At 35.7% G+C, this 27,982-nt stretch overlaps 3 protein-coding genes across 4 annotated transcripts; all 3 read right to left on the reverse strand.

Annotated features, from left to right (window-relative positions):
- Positions 1–5,057: 5,057 nt before the first annotated feature.
- Positions 5,058–14,839, reverse strand: LOC145593791 (putative galacturonosyltransferase 7). The gene is made up of 10 exons (XM_081650155.1): positions 14,598–14,839; positions 14,480–14,514; positions 14,338–14,403; positions 13,175–13,234; positions 8,125–8,227; positions 7,999–8,045; positions 7,570–7,865; positions 7,038–7,395; positions 6,425–6,946; positions 5,058–5,858 (listed from the first exon to the last, which is right to left on the reverse strand). The coding sequence occupies exons 1-10, from the start codon at positions 14,782–14,784 to the stop codon at positions 5,580–5,582; spliced, it is 1,953 nt and encodes a 650-aa protein (XP_081506281.1). The 5' UTR covers positions 14,785–14,839; the 3' UTR covers positions 5,058–5,579.
- An 823-nt stretch (positions 14,840–15,662) lies between these two features.
- Positions 15,663–17,149, reverse strand: LOC145595812 (uncharacterized). Its single transcript, XM_081652237.1, has 3 exons — positions 16,991–17,149; positions 16,712–16,909; positions 15,663–16,326 (listed from the first exon to the last, which is right to left on the reverse strand). The coding sequence occupies exons 1-3, from the start codon at positions 17,084–17,086 to the stop codon at positions 15,964–15,966; spliced, it is 657 nt and encodes a 218-aa protein (XP_081508363.1). The 5' UTR covers positions 17,087–17,149; the 3' UTR covers positions 15,663–15,963.
- A 1,692-nt stretch (positions 17,150–18,841) lies between these two features.
- On the reverse strand, positions 18,842–27,982 carry LOC145595814 (fatty-acid-binding protein 2-like). Of its 2 annotated transcripts, XM_081652239.1 has the most exons (11): positions 27,862–27,982; positions 27,014–27,570; positions 26,683–26,908; positions 25,428–25,503; positions 25,199–25,301; positions 24,283–24,351; positions 20,089–20,125; positions 19,906–19,980; positions 19,779–19,830; positions 19,662–19,706; positions 18,842–19,269 (listed from the first exon to the last, which is right to left on the reverse strand). In XM_081652239.1, the coding sequence occupies exons 2-11, from the start codon at positions 27,487–27,489 to the stop codon at positions 19,172–19,174; spliced, it is 1,257 nt and encodes a 418-aa protein (XP_081508365.1). In that variant the 5' UTR covers positions 27,490–27,570; positions 27,862–27,982; the 3' UTR covers positions 18,842–19,171. The 2 variants fall into 2 exon arrangements, with proteins under 2 accessions (XP_081508365.1, XP_081508366.1); XM_081652240.1 differs by lacking the exon at positions 27,862–27,982 and having other exon boundaries at positions 27,014–27,849.

Consider the following 27,982-nt stretch of genomic DNA (forward strand, 5'->3'; position numbering starts at 1 on the left):
CTTGGTTGGCAATATGTATTAGAGCATTAACCACTTCTTTAATAGAAGGGCGATGTAATGCATCAGGCTGTAGAGATAGGAGAGCAATATCCAAAACTTGGTGTAGGCCAGGAGTTTGTTGTAATTCAGGATCCGCCAACCTAAAATAGTTGCCTTTTCGGAGAAGAGAGAGAGACTGCAAAACAGAAGTTAAAGTTCAGTAAATGCTTCAAAGTCCAATGACAACTTACCCAAGAGATAGCCACTAACCCAAGAAAGCTGTCGACGTCTTGTTATCAGCTCGATCAAAACAGCTCCAAAACAGTAGACATTGGCCTTAGCTGTGAGAACATCAAAACATGTGAATTCAGGATCACAGTATCCAAAGCTTCCATCACTTTCAGTAGGGCTAAGAATCTGATTGCAAAAATCACTTAAGTATGGATTCATGTTCCCGTCCAATAAAATTCCTGATGGGTGGAACGAACTGTAGCAGAAATGTGGTTCAGCAATGAGTTCAAGGTACTCCAATCCTTTAGCAATACCAGTTGCTATTTTCAATCTGGTTAGCCAGTCAAGTGGCTGATAAGCACCTACAAGTAAATACAAACAATCACTCGCATCTTACAAGAAGTGAATTCGAAAGTGTACAATATAAGAGCTGTACAAAGTCTATACATACCGTGTACCACTTCATCAAAGGTTTTCATGTGTGTACTAGGCATCTGATACACCAGTGTGCTGCGACCCTCCATACAATATCCAACAAACTTGACTAAATTTCTGTGTGCTATGGTGCTTAGTTTAATGGTCATTAGAAGAAAGTCGCCATCTCTTTCATAAAAATCTCGCACAATGTACTTTGGAGGGAGAGATTTAACTTTCTTCTGAGAAAAAACAGAGCCTGCAGTTTTCAGATTTAGAGTAGTTCCCTTCTCTAGAACTATGGACTCCCAGCAACCTGCAGATTTAATAAATTGGCTGAGCAAACATTGAACCATATATACTTACTAGTTAACTATGCATTAATGAATAAAAAGAGATTCTTTCCAAAGGGAGATAAAGTAGTATCACTTACAAATTCAATAAGGAAAGGAAAGGGAGGGAAGGGGTTGGGAGGGGGAAAAGAGAAGTGAACAGACAGGAGAAGAAATGCGATGAACTAATGGTTATGTTGACTTTTTCTGAGTGTCATGCAGAATGCAGAAATAGCAAGAAATACAAAAAACTATAGGGTTTTGTCAATGTAACCAAGATATGCAACATGTTTCTACTCATCAAATATTTATCAATCATAAAAATGAGAAATTGCACACAATTAAAAAAACACTATACCTAATTCTATATATCAACCAAAAATCAGAAAAACAAGATGGGTTTTGTCAGCATCCTCTAATGATCAAATTCGGATGAGAAAATTATAAATCCCCACATCATAATTTATAAATTAATACAACCACAATAAAGAAAAATTATAAAAACCAATCAGCAGAAATTAATCAAGAATCTACAAAAAGCAAGAATAAAGTATATAAATCACATATACATATATCCAATAAATCATACAATTAACTCAAATAAAACCCAGAAAATTGTTGAAATATATTACAGTAACAAGAAAAATTAATACAACCACATCATAATTTATAAATTAATACAACCACAATACAGAAAAATTACAAAAACCAATCAGCAGAAATTAATCAAGAATCTACAAAAAAAAGCAAGAATAAATTATAAAAATCACATATACATATATCCAATAAATCATACTATTAACTCAAACAAAACCCAGAAAATCGTTGAAATAAATAACAGTAACAAGAATATTACGAAATAATTGTGAAAGAATCATGAAAAAGAAACATACGGTGCATTCGTTCACCAGACTGTTGATATACTTCCGCAATAATCCACTGTATAGGATAAAAACAATTAAAATTGTATTAATATTTTTAAAATGAAAAAAGAATTAATAAAAGAGAGTAACCCAGATTAATTAATCACCTGCATTTTGAAAGAATGTTGATAAGCTTCGAATTTCAATCGGTTTACAGAGTTACTAAACAGTAGAAACAGCCTTCTTCTGCATCTCCGGATCTTCTTATTCAACTTTGTTTCTTCAACTTTCTCCTTCTCTTTTTCAGCCTTGATGATTTCCAGTAACTGTTTTTTGTCAGCCATAATTGATGAAGTAAGAAATTAAGGATTTCTTGATTCTAAGTGGAATTTTGGAAAGGTGAGTGAGTTTTATTCGAGAAAATCAGCTTCAAAGTATTTTTTCTTGTTTTAAATGAAATTTTAAGTAACAGTGAGTGTTACTTATCTTATAAAGGGGAAAGGGCCCGTCAAAAAAGGGAAAAGGGGGTTTTGGGCGGGGGGTGTGACCGTGTGAGGAGGTATTCTAAAAAGCCGCTTAGAAGTTATATAGTTGATTTATTTTACGGCTATTTCACCAAATGCCACTGACAAATTTAAAAATTCATCAAATGTCATCGCACTTTTCAGAATACACTAAATATCACTCAGTTTTTTAAAAATTCACCGAGTGCCATTAATGACCAACGGCCGTTAACTCCGTTAATCATTAGGGGTTAATCATGACACATGTCATGATATAATTGGTCCATTATCTTAATTCATAAAAAAAAAATTGAAAATATATATATATATATATATATATATAAAAATCAGAAAATTAAAAAAAAAAAAACCCCAAAATTATTTCAAAAACCCCGACCAGCCAAAACTTCCATCAGCCACAACCACCCTCCCCGCCGCCGTTCCCGCCGTCCCAGCTACCGGATTCTGTTGTCCCACAGCACCAACGCCGCCCAAGAAGCTCTCCCGCAGCGCCGACCACCTAGAGTCTCCCTCGCAGCGCCGACGCCGTTCCTCCCCCTCCCACGAAACTCCCTCCCCACCGCCACGAAACCCAGTCCTCAACCCTCAAAATCCTTTCTCTGTCCCGATCCCAGCCCCCTTCCCTTCCCCAATCCCTTTTCCGGCTACCTCCCCTTCCCCACGCTCCGATTTCGACCCTTATCCCCTTCTAACTTGGCAATTTTGGCCCTCCTCCTCTTCACAACCTTGATTTCGTTAATGGTTGTGGTGGGTAAAAGGGTAGGGGAGGGTTGGAAAGCAGCTCCGAGTTGGAGAACACGGCGCGGAAAATTTGGCTGCTCTGGGCCTCGTCTTGCTGGTGGTAGGGGTGGCGAGGTGGTTGAGGTCGCGGTGGGGCTAGGGTTTGGGGTTAATTTTAGGTTTTATAGGGTCGGGGAAGTTTGTGTGGGTGGATTTTGGAACCGACGGTGGGTCAGGTGGGGCGCAAAAGGGCCGGCCGATCGATTTTCGGTGGTTAAGGTGGTGGCCGGCCGTTTTCCGGCGATATAAGGGGAGGGGCTAGGGTTTGGCGGTGGTAGGGGTGGCTGGGAAAATTTTGGGGTTTTTTTTTTTTAAATTTTAATTTTCTGTTTTTTTATAATTATTTTCTAGTAATTTTCAGCTTTTTTTAATTTTTATTAATAAAGATAAATGGACCAATAATATCATGACATGTGTCATGATTAACCCCTAATGACTAACGGAGTTAACGGCCGTTGGTCATTAATGGCACTCGGTGAATTTTTAAAAAACTGAGTGACATTTGGTGAATTCTGAAAAGTGCGATTGCATTTGATGAATTTTTAAATTTGTCAGTGGCATTTGGTGAAATAGCCATTTATTTTATCTATAACTAGGTAGAAGCCTGTACGATGCACGGGTCTTATTAACAATCAAATTAACATTAAATATTTATCGTCACTAGGTGTAAGCAAATGCTCGAAGATCCTAAATGGCAGACTGAAGTTCTTCATATTTATCGAGAGGCAAATAGAGCTGCGGATTGGCTAGCTAATCATGGTGTTTCTCAGAACAACCCGATCGAGTTGATTCAATTCCCCCTTATAGCTTTAGGGCGTATTTTACATGATGATGTTGTAGGGGTGGCTTTGCCACGGTTTGTTCCGACTTAGTTTTTGCTTTGTTTGTTTTTTATTTCCCGAGGCTTTGCCTCTCTCATTTGCACCAAAAAAAAAATTAACATTAAATATTTTATAATTATTATTTGTAATAGTTAAAGTAAAAAAAATAACTAAAAAAAAAAAAAAGAAGCAACATACTTCCTCCGTTTCTTTTTACTTGTAACACAGACTTGTGGCACGTGTTTTGAGGTTGGGTTTATGTAATGTAAACGGATAAATTATTCATTATAATTTTTACAAATGATACTTAACCCTATTCTAATCTTCATGTAAAAATTATATTGATAAAATCGTTCGTTTACCCTCACTAATCATTTCCTAAAGCTGCGTGCCTAAAAGGTATGTTGCAAGTAAAAGAAAACAGAGGAAGTATCTACTAACAAATGAAATATATCAGCCAACTAAAGATATATATCAGCCAACATTAAGAACATATAAGCCAACAAAATAAACATATTAGCCAACAAAATAATACATATAAGCCAACTAAAGAAACATATCAGTCAACTGGTGTCTAATAGCAGCCAATAAAAAGAACATATCAAATATTAAAAAATAAAATAAAATAAAATAAAAAACATATTAGCTAATAAAAGAAATATATCAGTCAATAAAAAAGAAACATATCAGCCAAGCCTGTCGCACCATAATTATTCGTACAACAGTCCACACCCAATACCTTCTCAAAAATATTTTAAGGCCAACGAAAATTTATTAACGATTAACTATGAAAAAGGTCTGCTTATCAATATTGATCGAGTTACTTGAAAAAAAAGTTCGCAAATTTAATTTAAAGAATGTCAAAACATATTCCTTAGGCCAACAATTGAATTTTCCTTATCCATAATTGACAGAGCAAAAGAAAACACAAGGAGTAACAAATATTGTATGTGATGATCGGGTCATGATATATTTATCTATATATTAGTGAAAGATATTATGATAAAAAAATAAATAAATAAAAATAGAAACTTCAACCATGAATATGGAATAAAGTAATTAAGTAGGTATGAAGATTATTAACAACAATCCAACTCTGGCTTCTAAAAAGAATGCCAACTGAAAAATCAATTGATTACAAGTCAAACAATGGAGAATGAATCAGGCGAGCAACATTCAAAATCCAAACAGATAAAAATGATAGTGAATTAAGGGGTTATCTCAGTCCACCCATCACTTACATTAACACTAAGACATACACACAGGACAGATCTGCTGAGTACAGCAATTCCATTGGATTGGATGTGATTTACCTTCTATCAACCGAAACCTGCCCAAAAAGAAGATATATACATATTCCTTTGATGTCCCTGGATCCCTGAAATCACAGGCTAAGCATGTCCAAAAATCATTAATCCCGGCATGTCCAAAAAGCTTTTCTGTCTCTCTTTGATCAACAAGGAGCTCTTCTGTTGCTTGAAAGAATCATTGATATTTCATGTCATTTCAACTATGAAAGAATATAGCACGCCAACAAGCCCAACACAAGAGTCGCAGCCGCATGTTGGAACTTGGAAGTCATAGCAGCGAAGGATTCTTCTAATCATTAAATGAGGCAAAAGAATACTGTAACCTTTAAGAAATGACATTGCAATCATTTAAAAATTGATCCTCTGGGTTCAAAAACTTAAACCATAAACTTCTGTATTTAGGAATGCCTAGCTCAAGCCAAGGTTTCCTGTTCCCATTGTAATGCAACACTGCAAAATCTTTGATAAATTGTAGATTGAGGCCATAATCATGACCCAAACCTGACAAAACCCACGTATCATCAAGCGCATAAACCAGGTCCTGAAATGTAAGCAAGCTAGCCTTGGATGCAGTAGCTTCATGCTGTCTACTTTTCATTGTAAGCTGTAAATCGGAAAGAGTCAGTAAGTAATTACCGGCTCACAAACACATTAACACAAGTATATAGCTGCAGATACAATGCTACCTCTTTCTTTTAATAAAGCTTTCCTACTATAGAACATGGAAGCCAAAAAGGTTGAACAAAAACAATGGAAGCGTGGAAATATTTCCAGGCATAGAGAGGAAAACTAGAAAAAGAACTCAACCCAATCCAGATTCCAGTGCACTACAAAGGAGCCTACTGCCTACCCCATGGAAATATGGAATGGCAAGTAGAAAAAATCATACATTAATAAAGGAAAGTAGAATTTTTTCAGTTAAACAAGGATGATAAGACAAGAAAGATGATTAGATAAAATGTCTCACAATAGGGAGACTCAAAATGAAAACCTAAAATCCCCCTCATTTCGAACCCACACAAAAAAGGAAGAGGGGCAAGCACACCAGCACACATGCTTCTTTTCATGCTCATATACATACAAATGTCAATTTCAGATCAGAAGACCCCTATCCCAACAATGCTCAAACATCACAAAAGAAAGTGTTCAGGTAAAAGAAAATAAACTCACCTCTTCTACCATTCTTCTGAATGTTCCAGTAAGATTAAGGTCCCTCCACCTAGCCAAGTCAATCACGTTCAATCCAGACATCCAGGCACAAGAATTTTTGTTGAAATTGTTTCTACCTAGATAATTCTCCAGCTGACCCAACCTTACTGCACAATTCTCAGCAGCACCATTGACCATCCCTCCCATATTGATTCTCCATAATGCTGACAAGTCTTGCTGAACAACAACATCATCATCAAGAACAACAATTTTGTCCAAAATTTTGAATATTTCGGGAAGGAAATAGTGTGCATGAGAAAATAGGGAAACACATTGTGTCTCATAATGCATCTTTGGAAACTTGTGAGAATGAAAGGTAATACGAGATTCCTCGGGCAACGAGGAACTGGGTATTATATTGTACTCTTCAATATTCAATACTTGAATTGAGGCTTTCTTGAACATATTTCTGACGAACCATAGCTTCATAGCATAAAAATTCTGTCTGTCTGTCAGGACATGAAATACCAGCTTCTTACTCTCCTGAAAAGAAGTCCATTGTAAACATCAAAACAAATAAAAAAGATACTACAATTTGAAATGAAAAAAATAAACATATGAGAAGAGAAATTACTTTAGCATGTAAAACTGTGGAATTAATTGCAACAGAAGATGCTAATATGTTGTTGGAGAAGATAACATAATGATACAATTTTGGATCTATATATTTCTCTGTCACTGAATCTTCCAGAACCTCAGAGGAAGTGTGGAAATACTCAACAGTTAATCTCATGGACAGGCAATGTAGAGATTTTGGCATTGTCTGGACAGCAAGTTGATAAAGAAAGGCACTTTGCTTCGTGTGGAAATTAGCTTCATCTTCAGTCAGATCAACAAGTTGCCTAAATTTCTTGTCCACATTGTTGCAATCCACAGGAACTGATTTGGCTCTAGCTATCGCAGTTTCCATTTTTCGCAGCTTATCCTCAACACTGATTGACACATACAGCAAAATTAAATGTATTTCGTACATTTAATCTTATAAAGATGCTATCATAAGGATACAAAAGAGAAGAAAAAATATTTTGAACAATCATTGCAGGCAACAGCGGAAGGGGGGCTGTGTGAAGGGAACTAAAGGTAATTTTAGATGGTCAAATACTCACTGTAGGGGAAGATCAGCATCCGTAGAAGCTTCACTAAATATACGCTCAAAATCTTGTATATTTTGCTTCAACTCCCTTGACAAGTTCTCATGCACAGGAAGCTTGGCAACGCTCGGGAAGTATGCACGAGCAACAAATAGCCGATCCTTTAACTTTCTCACCATAGAGTCCATCATATCTTCCTTATGTTCACGACGCCAAATGCAATAGCTCCCAAACCTCAATTCACATGGAATTTCACTTTCATCACCTTTTGCTAGCTTATGCACTTCAATGGGTTTGCTGATGTTGACATTCTGCTAAGATTTTTTTAATAAATATTGATGGCATCTGGGTGACTACAATTAACCATTGAAAAATTCTACAAGGAAAACAAACACTAACTAAATTAATACAAATTATGGAAAGTATATAGAGATATTGGCATACTTTTCTTTCAGGAGAGGCTTCACGGACATCAGTCTCCACACGATGCCCTGTAGATAAACAAAAGGGTACATAATCTTTTTTCAAAAGAATTAAGGACTTTGAAATCATATTAAAATATTTATATACCAGGGCTCCCTTTAGGTTGATAAACATGCATAGGAGCTTTGGTGATGGATCGATTTAATCCATCTTGGGCAGATATTTCATGATCTTGTTTTCCAACACGCTCCTGATACTCGAAAAGTATATTGTAAGTGACATAGATTAAACACTAACCACAGACACAACATGAAATTTATATCTTAGACTGGTACATTGCTTCACGTTAAGATCCACACGGAAACCCACATCCAGATCAAGAATTCACATATTGGCAAATAAAAGCACCTAATTCAAGTCAGCCATTCATACAAGACTGATTCACTTTGACCAACAAGTAGCATTTGCAATTAGATTCTCTTAGACAAGCTTCATTGATATTAGCCCACAGCCCATTAAAAAAAGCACCTAGATCAAGTTGATTGATTAAATGCAGGATAGTAGTATTTCAACTAACAAGTGGACTTTTGTAGTTTCAGACAAGCTACATTAGCATTCTCAGACAAATTTCATTTGAATTTCGCCCAGAGACTTGCATCACTCAGACCAAGGACCCAGCAGAGGCAATGAAAAGTTCAGCTTGACAAAAGATAAACAAGGAGCCCTAGGCAAAGAGTATAATGAGTTCAAGTCCAAACAAACGATGTCCACAGAGCACATTCTTGAAGAAAGATGCTGATACTTACAAATGAAGTAGATAAGAGTCCTCCAAAATAATCAAAGATCAGCAATGTGCCAATTTTTGAAAATGTAACAAAGTGACATATCCTTGAGCAACTGTGGCGCATTCCCAGCACCAGGTAAACCACTTGACTTAAAAACGAGACTTAACTTTGAGATTATCGTTTGGATAAAGTAAATTCCTAAGATTTACCTACCACCCTCTGACTTCAACCAGAGCTTTTGAGCAAACGTAATTCCTCTTATGAGATGGCTATACACTGATACACATTTACGATGGACAAGTTACTCCAATCCCTACAAAAACCACCCTACATCCCGACAAATACTTCTCTACCCAAAAAGGCCACCAGTAAAAGTCGCTGTACATCCCACCAAATATAACAATACATTCTGGGATCAAAGCTACCAAAGTTACTGAATTCCCTAACCCCTCCACCCCCATTGGGAGAACCACGGACCAAAAAGGCATATTAAAACTGAAAGTAGTACGTTTGTGGGTTGGCAAAGAGCCCTATTGCACATGCCCCGAAAGAACAAGGGCCCAAAATAGGAAAGAGCCAATTTTTAAAACGAAATATTTCAAATTATGCTTGATTATCATACATCATTAACAACCAAGTGCAGTTGGTACTCATATTTGCATTCTATGAACGAGGTAGTAATTTGAATCCCACCACAAGCTTCTTTATTATTTCAATAGAAATAAATTATGACGTTCAAATTAAGTTAAAAATTACTTTTTTGGCCATTAAAAAAAATTACTTCCTCTATTTTTTCTTAAGTGGTTCAGTTTCGATTTGCAAAAACCAAAAACCGAAATTATATGGTTCAATTTCGGTTTTGGAAAATAAGAAACCGAAAAACCAAAACCGAACCGAAATTTTGGCCCAACCCCAACAAAACCCTAGCCCAATTCTACACAGTATATAAAGAAAAAAAAAACCTAATCATTTACTCTCTCTGCCCCTCTCTCTCCGCCCTCTCACTCCCCCTCACTCTCAATTCCCAATTAGTCATACACTCATACTCCATTCCACCGGCGACCGTCCACCGACCACCGACCATCGACCACCTATCACCTTCCACCATCCAAAGGTCAATTGCAATTTCGCCTATTTGCGAAGCTCAATTGCTCAATTGCTTCTTCTCCTTACTGCTGCAGTGCTGCTCCTTCCTCTCCTAACTCACGCTGATGTTGTGTTCATGAAAGCTGACTGCTGCTGGCCTACAGTTCTGCCATTCTGTTGCTGTTATTTTTTTTTTTTTTTTTTTGGAAAAATTCTGCTGCTGTTATGTTAAAAATTGTTTAATTATGTTAAAACTTGTTTTGTATGGATTAGTTTGGTTTGGTTTTGATTTGTAACTTTGATGTTTAAACTTGTTTAATTATGTTTGTATGGTTTGGTTTGGTTTGGTTTTGTTTGGATAGGTTTTGATTGGTGTCGTTTGGTTCGGTTTTTTGCAATATTTGATGTGTACGATAAAAATTCGGTGTGGTTCGGTTTTTTTAAGGAAAACCGAAATTTAAGGCCTTGTTTGGCATCATTTTTGGTTTTCAGTTTTCTGTTTTTTGAAAACCAAAAACCAAAAACAAGAAACAAGAAAAAGGTGTTTCCACTTTTTTGTTGTCAGTTTTCAAAATTATCATGATTTTAATAAGTCTATATATTTTTTGATTCATTATGTGACATATATAATATACTTTTAAAAAACAAAAAACCAAAAAACAGAAAACCACAACGATGCCAAACGAACCCTAACGAACCCTAAGTGGTTTGGTTTCTTTTCTTAAGTGGTGCGGTGTGGTTTGCAAAATCATGAAACCGAAATAGGGTGGTTCGGTTTCGGTTTGGCCTATAAACCAAACCGAAAACCGAACTTTCACCCCTAGTTGCATCACTTTGCAAATTGCGAATTCCTAGGCAATTTTTAGAGATGAGGGAGATAGAGAGAATAAAATAAATGGACACATGTGATAGGAGAGAGAAAGAGAGAGATGCAACTAATTTAACACTTCCGTTTTAGGAAAGTGATGCAGCTAAAAAGAAACAGAGGAAGTAGTAGGTTATATTTTCCCATACTTCACATCCTCAATTTTTTTTTTTTTTGGAAAATTTATTGCAAATATTAAATATAATCAGTTACTTCTTTCAAATATTAGGGGCCAATAAAATAATTAGCTTAGGCACCCCATAATTTTAGAACAGCACTGTTTTGTCTAATCTAACAAACTATACATATTCAACTTAAGAAGAGGTTGCCTTTATCAAGAGAGCTGGCAATGAAGATTAGTATGCTTGATCCACACTAATCAGATAAAATTAGATACAGGAAAGGTATGTAAGAACAGAAGCAGTAGGCGAAGACCTGACATCTATCTGATTAAGAAACCCTCCATTCTCATGACATTTGCAACCTACATTTACTATTTATTAAAATCGGATTAATTTTGCTTCTTGTACACATGTATTTCTATTTCCGAGTAACAAATTATTAAGAAATATTAGTTTAATTAATTATAAGAAAATTAAAAGACCCAAACAGCATTGAGCACTCAAAATCCTCAAAGTGAAGAGGAATTACACTACCCACAAATGGTAAGAAAAAGAGAAAGAAGTATACAGATAAACAGTGCCCAATTCTCTTGAGGAAGTATACAGACATTATTAATCTCCTTCCCTTTACAATCCTCTTAATTCCATTTATCATCACATCCCTTATCCCATTACATACAACAGCCACAAACCACTACATTGCCTGTGAAAGTGGTTCCACCCTTACACAATTAAATCAAAGCTAAAATCATGAGCTGGGTAGTAGAATTTTAGAATCCAACTTGTTTTGTATACAGATGTTAACATTCCCTCATATGATTGCTAAAATGCACAATTGAAGTAGCCTTTTAAGCCAAAACTCACTGCTTAGTAATTGATATCCCCCCTCCGGACTCCCCACCCCGGGCTTCAAACCAAAGAAAAAAAAACAAAGCTTGTCCACAAGGAAATATCGTTAATTTACAAAAAACCATCACGAGCTCTCAAAAAAGGCTTTTCTAAAGCTTTATTTACCTACCCTGAATACCCTCTTTCACTCCCACTCCCCTCAAATATAATACTGCCAAACAATTTTCATAGATCCAATGTCAAAGGATTTTCTTAGAGGTTCACTTAAGTATCAGAGTAGTATAATTTTATATCAAAATAATTGATTAAAACACAACACCAGTCCAAATACGTAGAAGTGTAGACTTCGTCTACATATTTAGAACATTAGAGGCATTTTCACTTGACTTCAAAATAAACACATTTAATTTCTTCAATCAATTTCACATGGCAAGCCTTACAAACTTTACTTGTCAAATGATACACGCCAACTTTAAGCAGTCTACTTGCTTGATATTCAAGATCAGCACATAGACAAAAGAAACACAGCAGATGACTGACCCTAATAATTGTCTTTCTCAAGCGCTAAAGGAAATTTGCCATGGGTATCTAATAGTATCTCTTCTTCAGTCCTATGAGGAAGAGCTTCCCATTTATATAGCGAGATTCTGTGCTTGCAGAGTTGCAGCTATCTCTCACTGCCCTAACCTAAAGTCAGATTCACAAAGGTGCACTTGCTTTTCAGGGGTGATCAAATTGATTTCTTTCCTTCTCTCTAGAGTTGGCTCACTTCCGTAGTCTCTCACTCCATTTCTCCCTCTGACCCTATCCTATTGCAGTCATATTGGAAGCCAGCATCTACTTAACTTGAATAGGTTATGTCCAATTATCATCCATTGCCTATGAGCCATTGATTCATTCTTCAAAGGTGTACAACACAAGCATGTGTTTCTCCCGCCTCTTAATATCTTATAATTTACTGCTTCAAATTCACCTCCAGATGAAGACTCCAAAATAAATCACTTCAAAGGTCTTCAATAATTAACAGTTTAAAGAACATGTAATGTAAGAAAGTCTGATCCAAAACTTAACAGTAAAACCCCTAAAAAAGAATCTAGGAGTTCCATTCTCATAACATCTCAAGATCCACGTGTAGACCTCTTAAGCACCTTAATTAATCATATAGCAGAAATAACTCCCTTTTTTATTCATTGTTCAGGTAGCGAGGTGACTGGAATAAAAGAAGTAGCAACTATGGTGATCACATCACACATCCCCTCTCCCCCCCTCACCCCACAACAAAACAAGAAAAAGACGAGGAACACATTGAACATATGACAAGTAAAGACAATAAAAATATGAAGCAACTTAGCCATTGCAAAGCATTTCGCTTAAAGAATCACTATGTTGATGCACATTGTAATGGAAACCAAAAGGTATTAGTTCTATCTCTATTTAAAACGCAAGATGAGTCTTAACCATTAAAAAATTATGTAATGTAAGTGATGAACCTTTGGAAGTGCAGGTGCCAATCTCTCTATAAGATCTTCGATATGTCTTGTCTGATCATGCTGCAAAAAAGTAATACCAAATACTACATAAATTATTAAAATTATAAATCCGGTGTTCATATATATATTGAGGAGCATAATATTATAAATGATCAGAAATTTAGTACGGCAAAAGAGCTACAGGCAAAATAATAATGTCATACAGTAGGGTAGTAAACTTCAATTGGAAGATTCCACAAAGGACAAGCCTTAGACTAAGATCTATATATATTACTAGAATTATAAAATTAGAAAAAAAGAAATTAAAATAAGGCTCTCCTTGATAATTGCAAATTGTAAAGGTTATCAAACTTCATCAAGCAACCTATCTAAATCAGAGGTAAAATAAAATTGGAGATGATATGGTGCACCTTAAATAGTTTTTTTTTTTTTTTTTTATAAAAAAAAAAAAAAAAAAAAAAAAAAAAGTTATACAAGTAGGGCCCTCCTTGATAAATAGTGTGACTAACCAAACTAGCTGTAAGGGTTAATTTGTACTCAGCTTGATTCAATAGAAATGTATGGTATAATTGACTTGTAGATACTAGCTATTGATGTTAAAAAGCGTAAAATTTGAGAGCATATGCCATCTGATTTGTTCCAAAGTCAACTTATTGAACCTAAGAAGCTCTTCCAATAAATACATTACCAGATAACTCAAAAGAGTTAATTAGGTTGATCAAACAACTAGCTTCCAAGTGAGCCATAAACCCTGTCATTTTGTCAAAAAATCTGAACTCCAAAGTGCAAACATAACTACAAGAATGGATGTTTATAGTGTTCAATACTCCTTAGGGCCTAGAGGTTGTTGAGAGTACTGAGTACAAACAAACTAGAAGTAAATTTAATTTAAGAAAAAAAAAAAAAAAAAAAAAAAAGACCAAAACTTGCAGTTTACAAGAGTCGAAAAGTTATATAATTCAATTTGACATGACATTGAATGTAGAGATACATATATTTTTGGTATTGTAATATAGTATGATACCTTTAGGGAAAGTGAGTAGTAGCTTAGTGATAATAAATAAATAAATAAAAAGATTGACATTGATCCTGAATTTGAAAGAATGCATGATTAAAAAGCTTAGGTTAGGTGTTATTAATGGTGTATGTAAGTAAACAAGTACCTGATCGATGGTGTGGTTGGGGTTGTGGGATTGATAAGCTCCAAGAGCAACACCATCACCATCATGCTGCAAACAACAATTAATTGATTAATTATACTCAATTTATAAAATTAAAACTAGTTTGTTCGTTGGTTGTTGTTACCTGAGAAGAAGAAGATTGTTGTTGAGACGGAAATTCTGCAAATAGAAAGATGAATCAAAGGTAGGATCTAAAAAAAAAAAAAAGTGATTGAAGGCAGATCTGAGTTCCGAAAACAAACCGGATCCAGAAAGAGAAGCAGAAGAAGAAGAAGAAGAAGAGTGGAAAGCATTGTGAAAACCGAGGAGAAAGACGAGAGGAACGAGCATTGATAGAATGACAAGCCCCATCACTGCTATTACGAACCCTTTCCATCTTCGCTTTGTCGAATGCGACGCCGCTACTCCATTTGCGCCACCGCTTTTCATCGGAAAATCTACTTGTGTTGTTAGTTGATATCAGAACAAGCCCATTCCCACCGTCACCGCCGTCGCACTCGCCACTTTCGTGTAATCTGGGCCTCCTATCTAATTTTAATTTACTATGAATAAATAAAACCCACTCTTTTATATTTCACTTACTAAATACAGTGAGTGGTTAATGAAAATAACCCGGATTTCTTCTTATGTTCTACCGACTGCAGGCTATAGGAAGGAATATCGTATGGGTATGGGTATGGGTATGGGTATGGGTATGGGATCACCCTTCCTCACGTTTCTACTTCCACTATATACTACACTACCCTATTGCAGTATTGCCTATTTCTTCCTTTTCCTTTTCCTTTTCCTTTTCCTTTTCCTTTTTACGGACTTAACTAACTCACTCTCTCATTTCCTAAGATTCCTGAACTACTACTATTACTATTACGGAGTACTTAATTACGTAGTACTTATGTTTTCAGATCGGACAGATTTTGGGTTGTTTGATTTTTCGTTCTTCATTAACTACTCCCTCGATCCTTCAGGCCACCCCATAATATTCGAAATTTAAGTTATTCCTTTTTATTATTCATAATTTTTTAATTGTATTTAAGTTATTCCTTTTTATTATTCGTACTTTTTTAATTGTCAAGTGAATGCGTTTAATTGGTATTTATACGTTTAATCTTGAATTATTTGATCATGTATGGCTTACTAGTTTCCTCATTAATGTGTCAAGAAAAAAAATACATAGGTCACTTCTTTCTCTACAGACATGAGGCACATGAAATGAAATGATCCTAACTTGTCATAGTCGTAAAATAAATACGAAGTAAAATAACAACAGCACATAATTAACCGTAAAATTTATAGAGATATGCGCACACTTAAAATAACAACAGCACATAATTAACCTTTTTCTAACTGCTTAACAGAATGAAAAGTTGGGGTACATTTGTTCAATCAAAGAATCACAAAATAACATACATCTTCTTTCAAAAAAAAATAAAAATCACATTCACACAAAGCTCATTCTAGTTTAATTTCAGCCTCATTGAATTGGAACTATCCTAAAATTAGAAAATGATACAGAGCCTACTTAATGATCAGGAACCTTTCCAATAAAACATGGTGACATCCACAAACTGCAATACCATAAAATTGTATAGATTGCATGTATATAAACAACTAAGGACCCTCTGGCTTCCTCTTTGCCTGTTGTGCAAGTCGAACATCTCTCTCCCTTTCAAATTCCCGGTAATCTGCCCTACTTAGGAAGGAGACCTTGTCTAAATATTGATTTGAACTTTTCTTGTAGGCATCTAATTCTTCCTCATAATCCTTATTTTCTCCTTTGAATTCTCCCCAGTCCTTTTTGGTCTTATCAAGAAGACTAAGCTTTGGTTTCTTCTTTATTTGTTCCAGTACAGAGTCCACAACAGAAGATGGCCCTGCTCGTGCCTTAGCTCTTTCAGCTGCTTCTTTTGAGCTGGGGTCAACCATCTTCTTCACCTCAATCTCTTCACCAGCAAAGTCTCGAATCTCACTGACCTGAAATAGAACGAAATGTTCACAGCTCAAGATTCAACAACCCTTAAATGTTCAATAAAATATGCTCCAAACATTTAACTGCAATGTAAATTTCCCATCAACGACCAACTGAGGAAATAAAAGTGCTCTAAGAAGCTGAAAAAATCATGCGTAAAGCACAAATAGTCTGCATTTTCTGAAAATAATACACAATAGCCAGAAAGATTCCATCTGTCATGCTCTCCCCCCCCCCCCCCCCCCCCAAAAAAAAAAAAAAGAAAAAAAAGAAAAGAAAAGAAAAGGGCCTAGTAGAACTTATACAGTACAATAGAAATGATGACACAAAATACTGAATCAAACATGAGAAAAAGAAAAGATAATCAGCTATCATGTAATTAGTAATTACCTCAATTTTTCCCCGGTTTGATGCAGAGGCAGCAGCAGCATCTCTGGCAGCTGCAAGAGCAGTAGCAGCAAGCTTCTTGGCCTCATCACTGATTCCATTGGGTGCACTCTGTACAGTAGCGGAGCGCTTCCTTTCTGAGGATGCCCCATTAGCCTCTTCTGGTTTTTTTGGTCCCAAACCCAATAATGACATCCAATTCTACAAAGAAGACCAAAACAATAAGGAATTAATCACTTTATCACTGAAGATATAAGATCAGCACTTCCAAAAACACCATACATTGGAAGCTTTATCTGTCTGTGGAGTTTTATTTCCATTTGGAGTACGTTTGTTTACAATGAAGTTCAGTGTATTCGCAGATACTCCTTTATTCATCTTCTGCCACACAGCATCCACTCGAGCTTTGATTTCTAGCAAAATGATAGAGATTTATCAAGATCTCTAGTAAATAAACAAACAAATCTAAGGAGTGCAGGCATATAGTCTTACCATGATCAGCTTGTGGAGCAGAAACTGAAGGCGTTTCGTTTTTTGATTCAACGGGAATTGGTTCCATTTCCTGCATCATCTAAAGGACATAATGAATCTGAACAGCGGCATAGTTGTTCAAATGCAAGCAACAAATTTGCACACAACAATGGTTTGCTAGGCCAGGCCAATACAATACATTTCAAGAATCAACAAAATCATAATCATGTTTGGTATCTGTGACTAAGAAGAAAGCCACATTATTTACAAACAAAAATACATGAAATGCACATAGCTCTACTAAATGTAACCCAAATCCTTAGACCTACCCGAAATACAACCATTACAACAAAGCGCAGTGATTATGCATCACAACAGGAAAAAGAAAAGCAATAAAAGATCAAAATCCATGAATTCAGAATTTCCTCAAAGAAAACAACAAAGTTCCTTTTTTTACCTCTCAAAATATCAACTATCATCACAAATTCAGATTTTTTTCTTTATCCCCAGGCTCATTCTGTCCTAACATTCAAGGGTTTTGCAGCCAAACTTGACTCAATTATTAAATTAAATTCTTCGAGTAGTAATGAAATTATAGTTAATACATAGTTCTATAATCAATCCAACTTATAAGAACCCTAAATTGAGAAAACTGAACGATTAACACTAGAGTGCGAAAGTGGTATACGATGAATAAGAAAATTGTAATACCTGGAAAGCTGCTTCAATGGAAGAGAGAAACCTCACAACCACTTTAATGGAGGAGAGAGAAACGGAGGAACCACTTCAAAAGCTCCGATATATAGTAATTTTTTTTCGTCAATACTCCGTTTCAACGTCAACTCGTCAAGTAATACTCCGTTTATTTTTTTAAGCAATCGTATATTCGTATACTCTATTTTAATTACTTTTTTTTTCCCTTTTTTTTCCTTTTTTTTTTTTTTTTTTTTTAATGATCTATTTTAGTTACTTGATATATTGAAAATTCTAATTATCCCTGAATATCAACTAACTACTATAGCAAAAATAAATACTAGTAAAATACGTAGTAATTACGTTGCGTTTATCTAACACCCATTCCGTAAATACTAGATTTAAAAAACCGTAAAGGTTAAGATTTGGTTAGAATCCTACTCTATCACATTGCAAATTTCAAGTTACTACACGCTTTGAATACTTTGAGTTTGAGACTTATTCTTTTTACATTGCGTCACTTGAAATCATGATTATCTATGTTAGTGGGCTATTATGCCTAGTAATTGATCAATATATAATTTTGGTCTACTAACCATACTTGGATTTGTAATAACACCTAGAAGTTCAGTTATAACGGAGTAGGTGCTGCCAATGTTTATCATGCATGATTAAGCATGAACTGAACAATTTGTTTGGATTTTAAGACGGAGGAAAAGAGAGGGCAAGGGGAAGGGGGGGAAGGTGGAGACATGGAGCTCATTTCCCCTGCAAGCATAGTGTATAACTAGAGTACTAGACAGACAAATATCTTCATTTCTTTGTACTTTTGGAAGAAAAATAACAGCCGCTGTCCAAGTGTCCAATAACTTCCACCAGCTCAGGCAACACCGGAAGAGGAAACAAAACACACACAATCTTATCCCTATCAAATAACTTAAGAGCAAATATGGAATTTGTGATCTTAAAACTAGATTTTAAAAGTTTTCCTAATACTGTATACATCATTAGCTTCATCATGTTTCCCCTCTACGTAAATAACTGAAAACTAAGAAAAAATAAATAATCCACTATACAACACAAGTTTGGCACTTGGCACAGCTGACTAATTGACCACACGCCAAACATGGAAGCCAGAAGCCTCATGAACTGGAGGATTAACTCTGGTAGACTGATAACATAATATCAATATAAAGACAAGCCACTTAAAAACCCCTTGTAATAGGCAGGGTCAAGCAGCACAGGAAACCCTTGGCTTAGGCTGCCTTAGGCTCCTAATAATCCAGAAGAGTAATCAGCTTAGCACCTTCTCATAAGAGTAGCAACATTTCTTCCAATCTCTTCTTTTGTTTGCTCTGAGACAGGAACTTCTCCAATGTACATGTCAAAAAATGCCCCTGCACAGAAAATCTCCACGTAAGAACCTCAAACATGATTGCCACACTTTCTGATTTGGGGGAACAAAACGAGGGGTGATGCCTAATAGATGGAATATTGCACCAGTTCTAGTTCAGTCAAAGCAAGCACCAAGCCACCAAGTACTGGTAATCATCTTTCATGGTCTGACCCAAACCCCGCATACTGGGCTTAAGAGGCACAAACCTAGTATTTTTTTAGCTTTGTTCCCATTCTTTTAAACAAATGTGAGCAGGATGAAACGTTCACAGAAGACTTGCATGATTGACAGAGGTAAGCACCCCCCAACACTTCAACTCACATGTAATATGTATATAATTTTATTTGCACTTAACAAAAAAGAAAGGCTGGGAATACAGAAGAAACTACTTACTACACAACTCCCTACTTTGCACTGCACCAACTTGGTTGCCTCCAACTGCATAACAAGATTGCCAGTATTAGTAATAAAATATTTTGCAACATAGCTGGATCCAACACGATTACTCACTTTCAGTAATCAGATGCCCGTCAGCAGTTCTTCTGAAGTCAATTATAGTACCCTGAGGAATAAACTGGAAAAATAAGACGTGAAGAAATCTAAACATACAAAATCTCAATCCTTTATGGCTACTTACTGCTGGCAATGGAATATCTTTTGTGAAACAAGAACCAAATGTTGAGAGGCATTTGAAATCAGTCTCCGGATTTGTCTGTAAAGCATGGACAGAAAAAAAAAGCAGAAATCAACACAGGCAGTTAAGTATAAAGGGTAGTTAAAACTTAAAAGGAATACGCATAAGGAATGATGAATTCATTACCTTAGCTAAACGAGCCCGAAGAGATTTCTCAATAGCACTGCAAGGCAGAGGATATAGAAGTAAAATGAGAACAGGTAAGATTAAACAAACAGCTAATTCACCTCATCGGTAAGCATGTGACAGACTAAGCAAGTTGGATTAAAGCGTCAAACAGAATGGGCTGGGTGAGGGTTAGGACAGGTTAAGATGATTGCTTCAAGATAAAGAAATAAAGTGATGGACTTGAGCAGCCAAGCGTAGCCTAATTTAAGGTCAGGCAAATTTGACCATGGGCGGATTGAATTAGCAACAAGCTACCAATGAGATAAATGGGCCACTCAGTGATAGAGAAAAGGTCATTTTTTTCATCTGATAAGTAGACCATGATGACAAATAAAAGTCTGGGACAATGACCAGGCATTATGATCTTTAAAAAGCATATCTTGAGTATACTTGTTTTTCATTGCGGAGGTTATATGGGAAGAAGAATGTATAGCAACTAGATGTGCAAATTAACCCCCCACCCATTATTTTATTTTGCTAATGCAAGGTTCAAGGAAATCTAGATGTATGCAACCTTTTCTATCAGTCAGACTTTGTTAATAAAAATATATATAATATTTCAATCAACAAATGACAAATGATGTAAAGTAAATGGCAGATATTCCATCATAAATTAAGGGAAAAATAATGACTCAATGCATCAAGAATAAACAGTATGTAAAAATCCATGAAGATGAGTCCAAAGAGAAAGCCATATAAATCACTCTGTTTCATAAGATAACCAAAGAAGAATCCTGTACACGAAGAAAATTAGATCTTACCTATCCACCTAAAAAAGGGGAAAAAAAAAAGAGAGAGAAAAAAAGGAACCTGCCACAAAATCTTATGCCCTTTTCCCTACCAAAGTTCATTATTGCCAAAGAATTCTTATTTGCTGCTGACCAGGGAGGCCCTAAGAGTAAAAGGGGCAATCCAGTGTATCCCAATGAAACCATATTACCTCATCCAATCCAAACTGTAATGGACTGGCCAGACACAACCAATAACAGAGAAGAAAGCTATAGGATGGTAGAATAAAGAAGAAAGATTGAGGCTTTAATTAACATAAATAACGGTTAACACAATCGATAGGTTTATCAAGCTCTATAGTGAGTTTAGCTCACAACTCTCTAATGAGTGACTTGAGGTCACAACTCTCCTAAGAAATCACTCCAAAATTCTGCCTACCTTCCCTCTATTTATACTAAAGCTAATGACCATAACCTAATAATAATACTAGACTTCCCAAATTACCCCTCCTAAAGCCAGTCTATTACACAACACAAACTATTGGGTCAGTCAAGCCTGACCAAATAGTTTGTGCAACGGAGGAGATGACGATGACAATATAGACAACAATGACGATGATGACAACAATGGTGGATCTCCTTCCACCCCTGTAGGTGACGATGACGATGACGACATCAATGGCGAAGGAGAGAAGCGGGATCATTCATGGTGGAAGAGAGAGAAAGTTTAATTCTCGGATTTTTCGAAAAATGCCCAAAAAATCGAATTGGGGCCTTCTTATATGATGTATAATTGTTGAGATTGATTGTCTCATATGATTGTATGTTGAATTGTGAGCATTTTGATAACATATGCATGGTTGGGAAATGAGCAATTTATGCTATACCCATGACCTTAGTACGAGATCTTCAATGGAGGTTCCACCATTGTTATACATACTATCAAACAAATTATACATATCTCCAAACAAGGTATACATATCCTTTATTGCATGGATGATATCCTCTATTGGCTATATGATATCATGGTTAGATGATATCCTCTATATGCTATATGATATCATTTATGATTTTGTCTATGATATCCTTTATTGGCTAGATGATATCCTCTATTGGTTGGCTATATGGATATCATCCTGCCAATAGAGGATATCATCTATCTAATAGAAATATCATTCGGCCAATAAATGATATCATATAGTGTCAATAGAGGATATCATCCAACCAATGAAGGATATCATCAGCTAATAAAGGATATTATATAGCCAATAAATGATATCATCCAGTTAGTAGAGGATATCATCCAACCAATAGAGGATATCATTCGACTAGTAGAAATATCATCCAGTGAATAAATGAAATCACCCAGTTAGTAGAGGATATCATCTAGCCAATAGAGGATATCATCCAGCCAATAGAAGATATCATCCCGCCAATTGAGGATATTAAAAATCCGCATTTTGTTGGTCCGGGACAAAACATTCCGTCCGGACAATTACACAAACACATATAATTCCATGTCTTCTCGTGATTGCAGGAAGGAAATCTTAACTTCAATACTTTCGTTAGTCATACTATCGTGTTTCCTTTTTTGTTTTTGCTCTTCTTTTCGAAAGATGTCACGTAGCAAAGGGGATAAGATGGAAGAAATCAAAAATATTATCCAGCTCTCAATTCTTAAGTAGGTTAGCACCATCCAATTCAAGTTCAAACTCATTTCTTCAGCAGTAAGTCACAAAAAAGACCTGTTCAAACTAAAATATGATAAAGTGAAAGACCCTAGCTACCAACAAGTTCTCTTTTTGCTAGGTAATTTAGGTCCCATTCTTAGTGCAAGTCTCACCTATCCTCATAATGCAGAGCCCATGATTAACGTGAACTAGGCAAAAGACACATACTTACATGGTCCCAACCTCATCCTAGGGTTAAACATCCAAATTAAACTGAATTATCTGCATGGAAAGGAGGTAAATGCCAACTGATAGCTTCTATAAAACATACCCTATCCTCCAACTGATGTACTAGAGCAACCCATGGACAGCTTCAATCACTAAGTAAAGAAGGCCCCATCTATCTTTTCGTTTCTTATAGACACTTAGGCTTTATAAATAGTGCAAATAAAGAAATGTCAAAGGTCATGATTAGTAAGTGTAAAACACAAAAAAGTGAGACTCATGAACATTAATATATGAGCACCTCAATCTTAGATTTTGCTGTCTTGTCCAACGATTTCAACATTATTCCACCATAGCATTTATTCCCAAGTTCAAGTTGTTCACAATCATACTAGCTCAGTCCATATCAAAAACCCATACGACAAGAAGTTCACAACTTTTGTTTCAAACATAACTCTAGCTTTCTCTTCAGAACTACATTTATTCTTTGCCAGCCAAATACACTAAATAATAAAAGCTGCATGAAATCCTCAAGCAATATGACATCCTACTAACAAGTCTAACACCTATGACCCTTTACAAAAACCAATAATCTTATGAATAGAAACTCAAAAAATGTTTGGAAAGAAAACTGAGTTTCAGTCTACATAAACAAATAAGGGGAAAAACAAAAAAGATACCCAATTACCCACAGTCTCCCACCCACCTGGGCCCAATAATATTGGGAGAGTTTGCACTATGAGAGACCCACTAAAGTGGCTCAATTCACGATCATGTATTGAGCAACCATCACATGATAGATCAACCCATTATAGTTTGTTTAATTCATTTACAAATTTCATAACTGCAATTAACAAATCCTGACCTGAACAATCATAAGAAGCTCCCATCTGCCACAACTAAACCCATGAGAGTTTGCTCAGAGCTATTCAAGACCAACTCAATTGGCTAAAGAGTGTTGATCATCTAGCTAGGATCCAGTGTTAACTTCAACTAGCTCATATAGGTAACACCTGTCAACCAACACTCAGCTCACCAAGCATGATCAAGCTCTTTTGACTTTTTGAATTCATGTTTTAGGCAAGCTACATATCCTTAAGTAGTAAGTCACTAGATAAATACATTTAAGACAAATCAATTTAGCACTAACTTGACCCAGGTATTAAGACCCACAAAGTTTAATAGGCCACATTCATATCATGATGTAGCCTGGCTCCTTAGCAATGATAGCATTTCCTGTCGTGACACCTGCGATAAAATCTAAATGCAGGCATTTATGGCTACCTTACAAAGAACTATCTACATGACCGCTAGTATGTTATTCTACTTATGGTCCCCAATAGACAACAACGTGAAACAAATCTCTACATACCCAACAAAGCCTCAACATCCCTTGTGCATCAATGATGCCAAACCCCAATTCAACAACAAAAACAAAGAAACAGACCAGACCTCAAACACATTTGAATTTTATACATAAATAATATGAGAAGATAAGTTCTAGAAGCTAAGACATTAAATAATCTTACTCTTTGACTGTATTAACTTTCATGCCACTGTAGTTAACTACAAATCGAACAGTCATTCCAATATCTTCCCTGCATCATACAGATAAATTATGTTAGCATAAATTGATTATTTGAGTGCCATTAAAGAGAAAGAGACAAATTATAATGACAATAAAGTTATGATCATCAACTAAGAATGGGAGTGAGTAAATAATGTACAAGCCAATCAACAGAACAAGTAAAATGGGGAGTAAAGAATGTGTTACCCAACTGTAATGGAGCCATTGCTTCCATATATACTCTATAGTAACTGCTCTAAATTATCGGTGTACATTAAATACATGTATTCAGTCTTTGCTTCATCTTATTAGTCATATACAATTACAGTGCTCATAGAGCCCCTCTTACTTCTAGATTGGAAAACTTAAATCAGTAGAGCGGCTAGAGCCTAATCAAGAAAATGTCTTCTCATAAAAGGAAAAATGTTAATGGTAAATAATATGAAAAATTAACATTATACTTCCTGGACATAATTCACACCGTTCAATAAAATACCTCTCATGAAGTTCCCACCCACAACTGGGTTTTTTACAGGAAAAGCATTAACCCATTACATTCCATAATTGAAAACTTGCCTACTAAAACTCTTTCATTCAAAATACAAATTTTTTAAAATAAAAAAATTTAAAAATTTAAAAAAAAATTAATCCAAGGTTATACAGTGCTACTACGACTCTATCCTCATGCACTAAAGTGTAGGACAAAAAAGGGTGAAGTATTGATTACACAAATAAAGATAAGAAGTACACCAACAAGTCAGCACACAAACATAGAGGCAGTAATCCCGAGTTTTAGAAAAATAAGCAAACAACTCAGGATTATAACATAAGAGCAAAAGCTTGCATGCACATATGGATTAACCAAACAATACTTATACCTAAGAAGGTCTGCATAGAAATCATCACGTTCTTTGAGTTCTACTTCAGGAACAGAACCATATTTCGAACCCAATTTCTGACAGAGAGAAGAAGGATGTACATCTAAAAAGAAAGAGAAAAGGAAATTATGGAGCTTGATCATAGCAGACAATCATTTTTTATAAAAAAAAAAATAAAATAAAAAAACAGTACTATAAACAAAGCAGCATTAGATGCGAGAGTACTTACAAAAACCAAAAGCATAGACCTTCAGCGATTTAATTCTGATGAGAGTCATGATCCTAGATCCCATTCCAACAAGCACCTATCAGGCATAGCAGGATAGTGAGTTCCAAGAGGTCCAAAGTTATTTACAAAGCTGTCATATGGTTCCTATGTCAAGTCTTATTTCTGGTTACAATCACAGAATGAGCCAACTAGGCAAAAGAGCAGAAGAAAAGAAACAAATATGAGATTGGCAAAGCAAACCCTTCTAGATGATCCTGTATACAGTTGCTAACACTTCAACCTCCCCAGACCCTGCCGATATTTACAGCCCCTATTGAATCATCATAGTTATCATTGCACACAAAAGTGGAGACAAAGAAAGCCATACTTCTTGCATAACTTGACATGATCATGTCAAAGGAAGAATCAAACATGTTTTGCTTTTGGAAGACACATAATTTGCACATGATAGCAAGTGTAACTGCCTATTCCATTGTCTGTTTGGGCAAGACACACGATTTGAATAGTGTGGCTCATGGGTACAGGTATATTTGAAAAAAATAACTAAATAAGTTCAATGCCAAACACCCAGATTCTTCTTTTGCTCTTAAAAAATAAACAATCAAAGCAATGTGTTATAATCCAAGATAACCAAAGCATGATTACCACAAGTCCAAGATAACCAAACCATGATTACCACAAGTCCAAGATTACCAAACCATGATATCACAAGCGACACGATCCCTCTTCAAAATACTGAAAATTTTTGTTAAACCCTTGTTTTAGTCCATATCTCACCTCAGCAAAAAAAGACAATAAACACACACACGAAGGATTCTAAAGTGCAGGCTTATAAAGGATACACTAGATAAGCCTTAAAGGGGTGAAAAGGATGCATCAGAAATTCCTGAGGCCTAAAATATACTGAAATAATGTGATTTTTTTCCTAAATTAATCTAGTGTAGGAGCTAAAAGGGAGCAAAAATTACTTCAAAGCACTCAAGAAAAAGACATCATCAGCTTTGTTTATTATTAACAAAGGTGTTTCAATCCTGCTATTTACACAAATAAATAGATAAAAAGATAAAACCTTGTGTTCAAGCAAGTAATTTTCCCATAATCAATCAATAAAAGCCTTAATCCCATAAGCGGGGTCGGCTACATGAACCAAAATTTATTATTCCGTGCAGTCAAGTTTTCCCATACTATGGTAAAAAATAGAACTTCATGTTAAATCTACAGTCTATTTCAAAGTAGAGACTAAAAGTAGAAGTACCTCTGATGATAAATTGGACTGAGTATCCTTGGCTATTATGCTATTTAAAACACCAGGAAACTGAATGCCAGTTTTGGGTTCAACTGTATTTCTCAACCACTTAAATTCAGGAAATGCATGACCAACACAATCTCGATGATGCTGAACATTGCAGGGGCTTTTGTCCATGGATCCCAACATTTGTGCATCAGCATCCTTAGGTGGTATAGTTAACATGCTAGGAGTGCTGAAAACAGGACGCAAGTAACAAGTGAAAAAGAAGTGGGAAACTTAACATCAAGCAAATGCAATAATTTGATATATAAAGGCAGACAATGAATGAATTACTTACAAGTGATCAAGTGGGGGTATGAGTGCAGCAGCTAGTGAGAGCACAGGAAATGGTTTAACATCATCAGCTGCTGCTCTAAACAAATGTCTGAGAGAAAAGGCTGAAATCTTATGGCCAAATAGCGCGGCAAAAGATTCATGTGGGAATCTGAAGCAGGATGAAGCAACAGGCAGACGGCGATAAGGCTTAGTAGAGGGGGCATTGTGTTTGGGTTGTCCAAAAGACGAAGTTGAATTTGAAGGTTTGGGAAGATTAGTATCAGAACTAAATTTGGTTTGAATTTGTGAAGAGCCGGAAAAGAAAAGGACAAAAGCACCAGCAAACTTAGAGAAGCAGGTGAAGGCTTCACTGAGTGCAACAGAAGCAGGAGCCAAAAGGTATTTAGAGTGATGAAGAGAGTTGTCAACAATTGATAGAAGGGGATCATTCAGTAGCATGTTATAAGGGTCACCACCTCCATCAAGATCCATCATCATTACCAATCAAATTAAAAAGGGTGTTTAGATTAAATTCCAAGCAATGGCAACATATTAATTGATTTATGTTCAATCTCAAACCTGGGAATCAAATGCATAATCAAACACATATTATAACCATCATAAAATACATGAATGGAACAAGATTGATTAAGACAGAATGAATTGAAAGCATGAAACCATATAAGAAGTAGTCATGATATAATGTTGAAAATGGGAAAATAAAAGAAACCCAGAAAGTGCATTTCTTTGAAAGGAATAGTATGAATAATCGTAAACTAAGCACGGCAAGTAAAGTAATGGGTAATGAGATACAGAGCAAATGAAAAGAAAACCCTGAAAAAACAAAGAGTGAGATGTGAAAAAAGAAACCTTGAGGAAGAAAATGCGAAATGAGAATATGCCTAAGAGTAATATCAATCGCTGTCGCTTCTCCCGGAGGCCAGGCATTTAGACCAAATACAATTTACAATATCAATTCAACAACTTTCTT

Source organism: Chenopodium album, chromosome 19, assembly GCF_948465745.1.
Source record: "Chenopodium album chromosome 19, dcCheAlbu1.1, whole genome shotgun sequence".
In the NCBI taxonomy this organism is placed as follows: Eukaryota; Viridiplantae; Streptophyta; class Magnoliopsida; order Caryophyllales; family Amaranthaceae; genus Chenopodium; species Chenopodium album.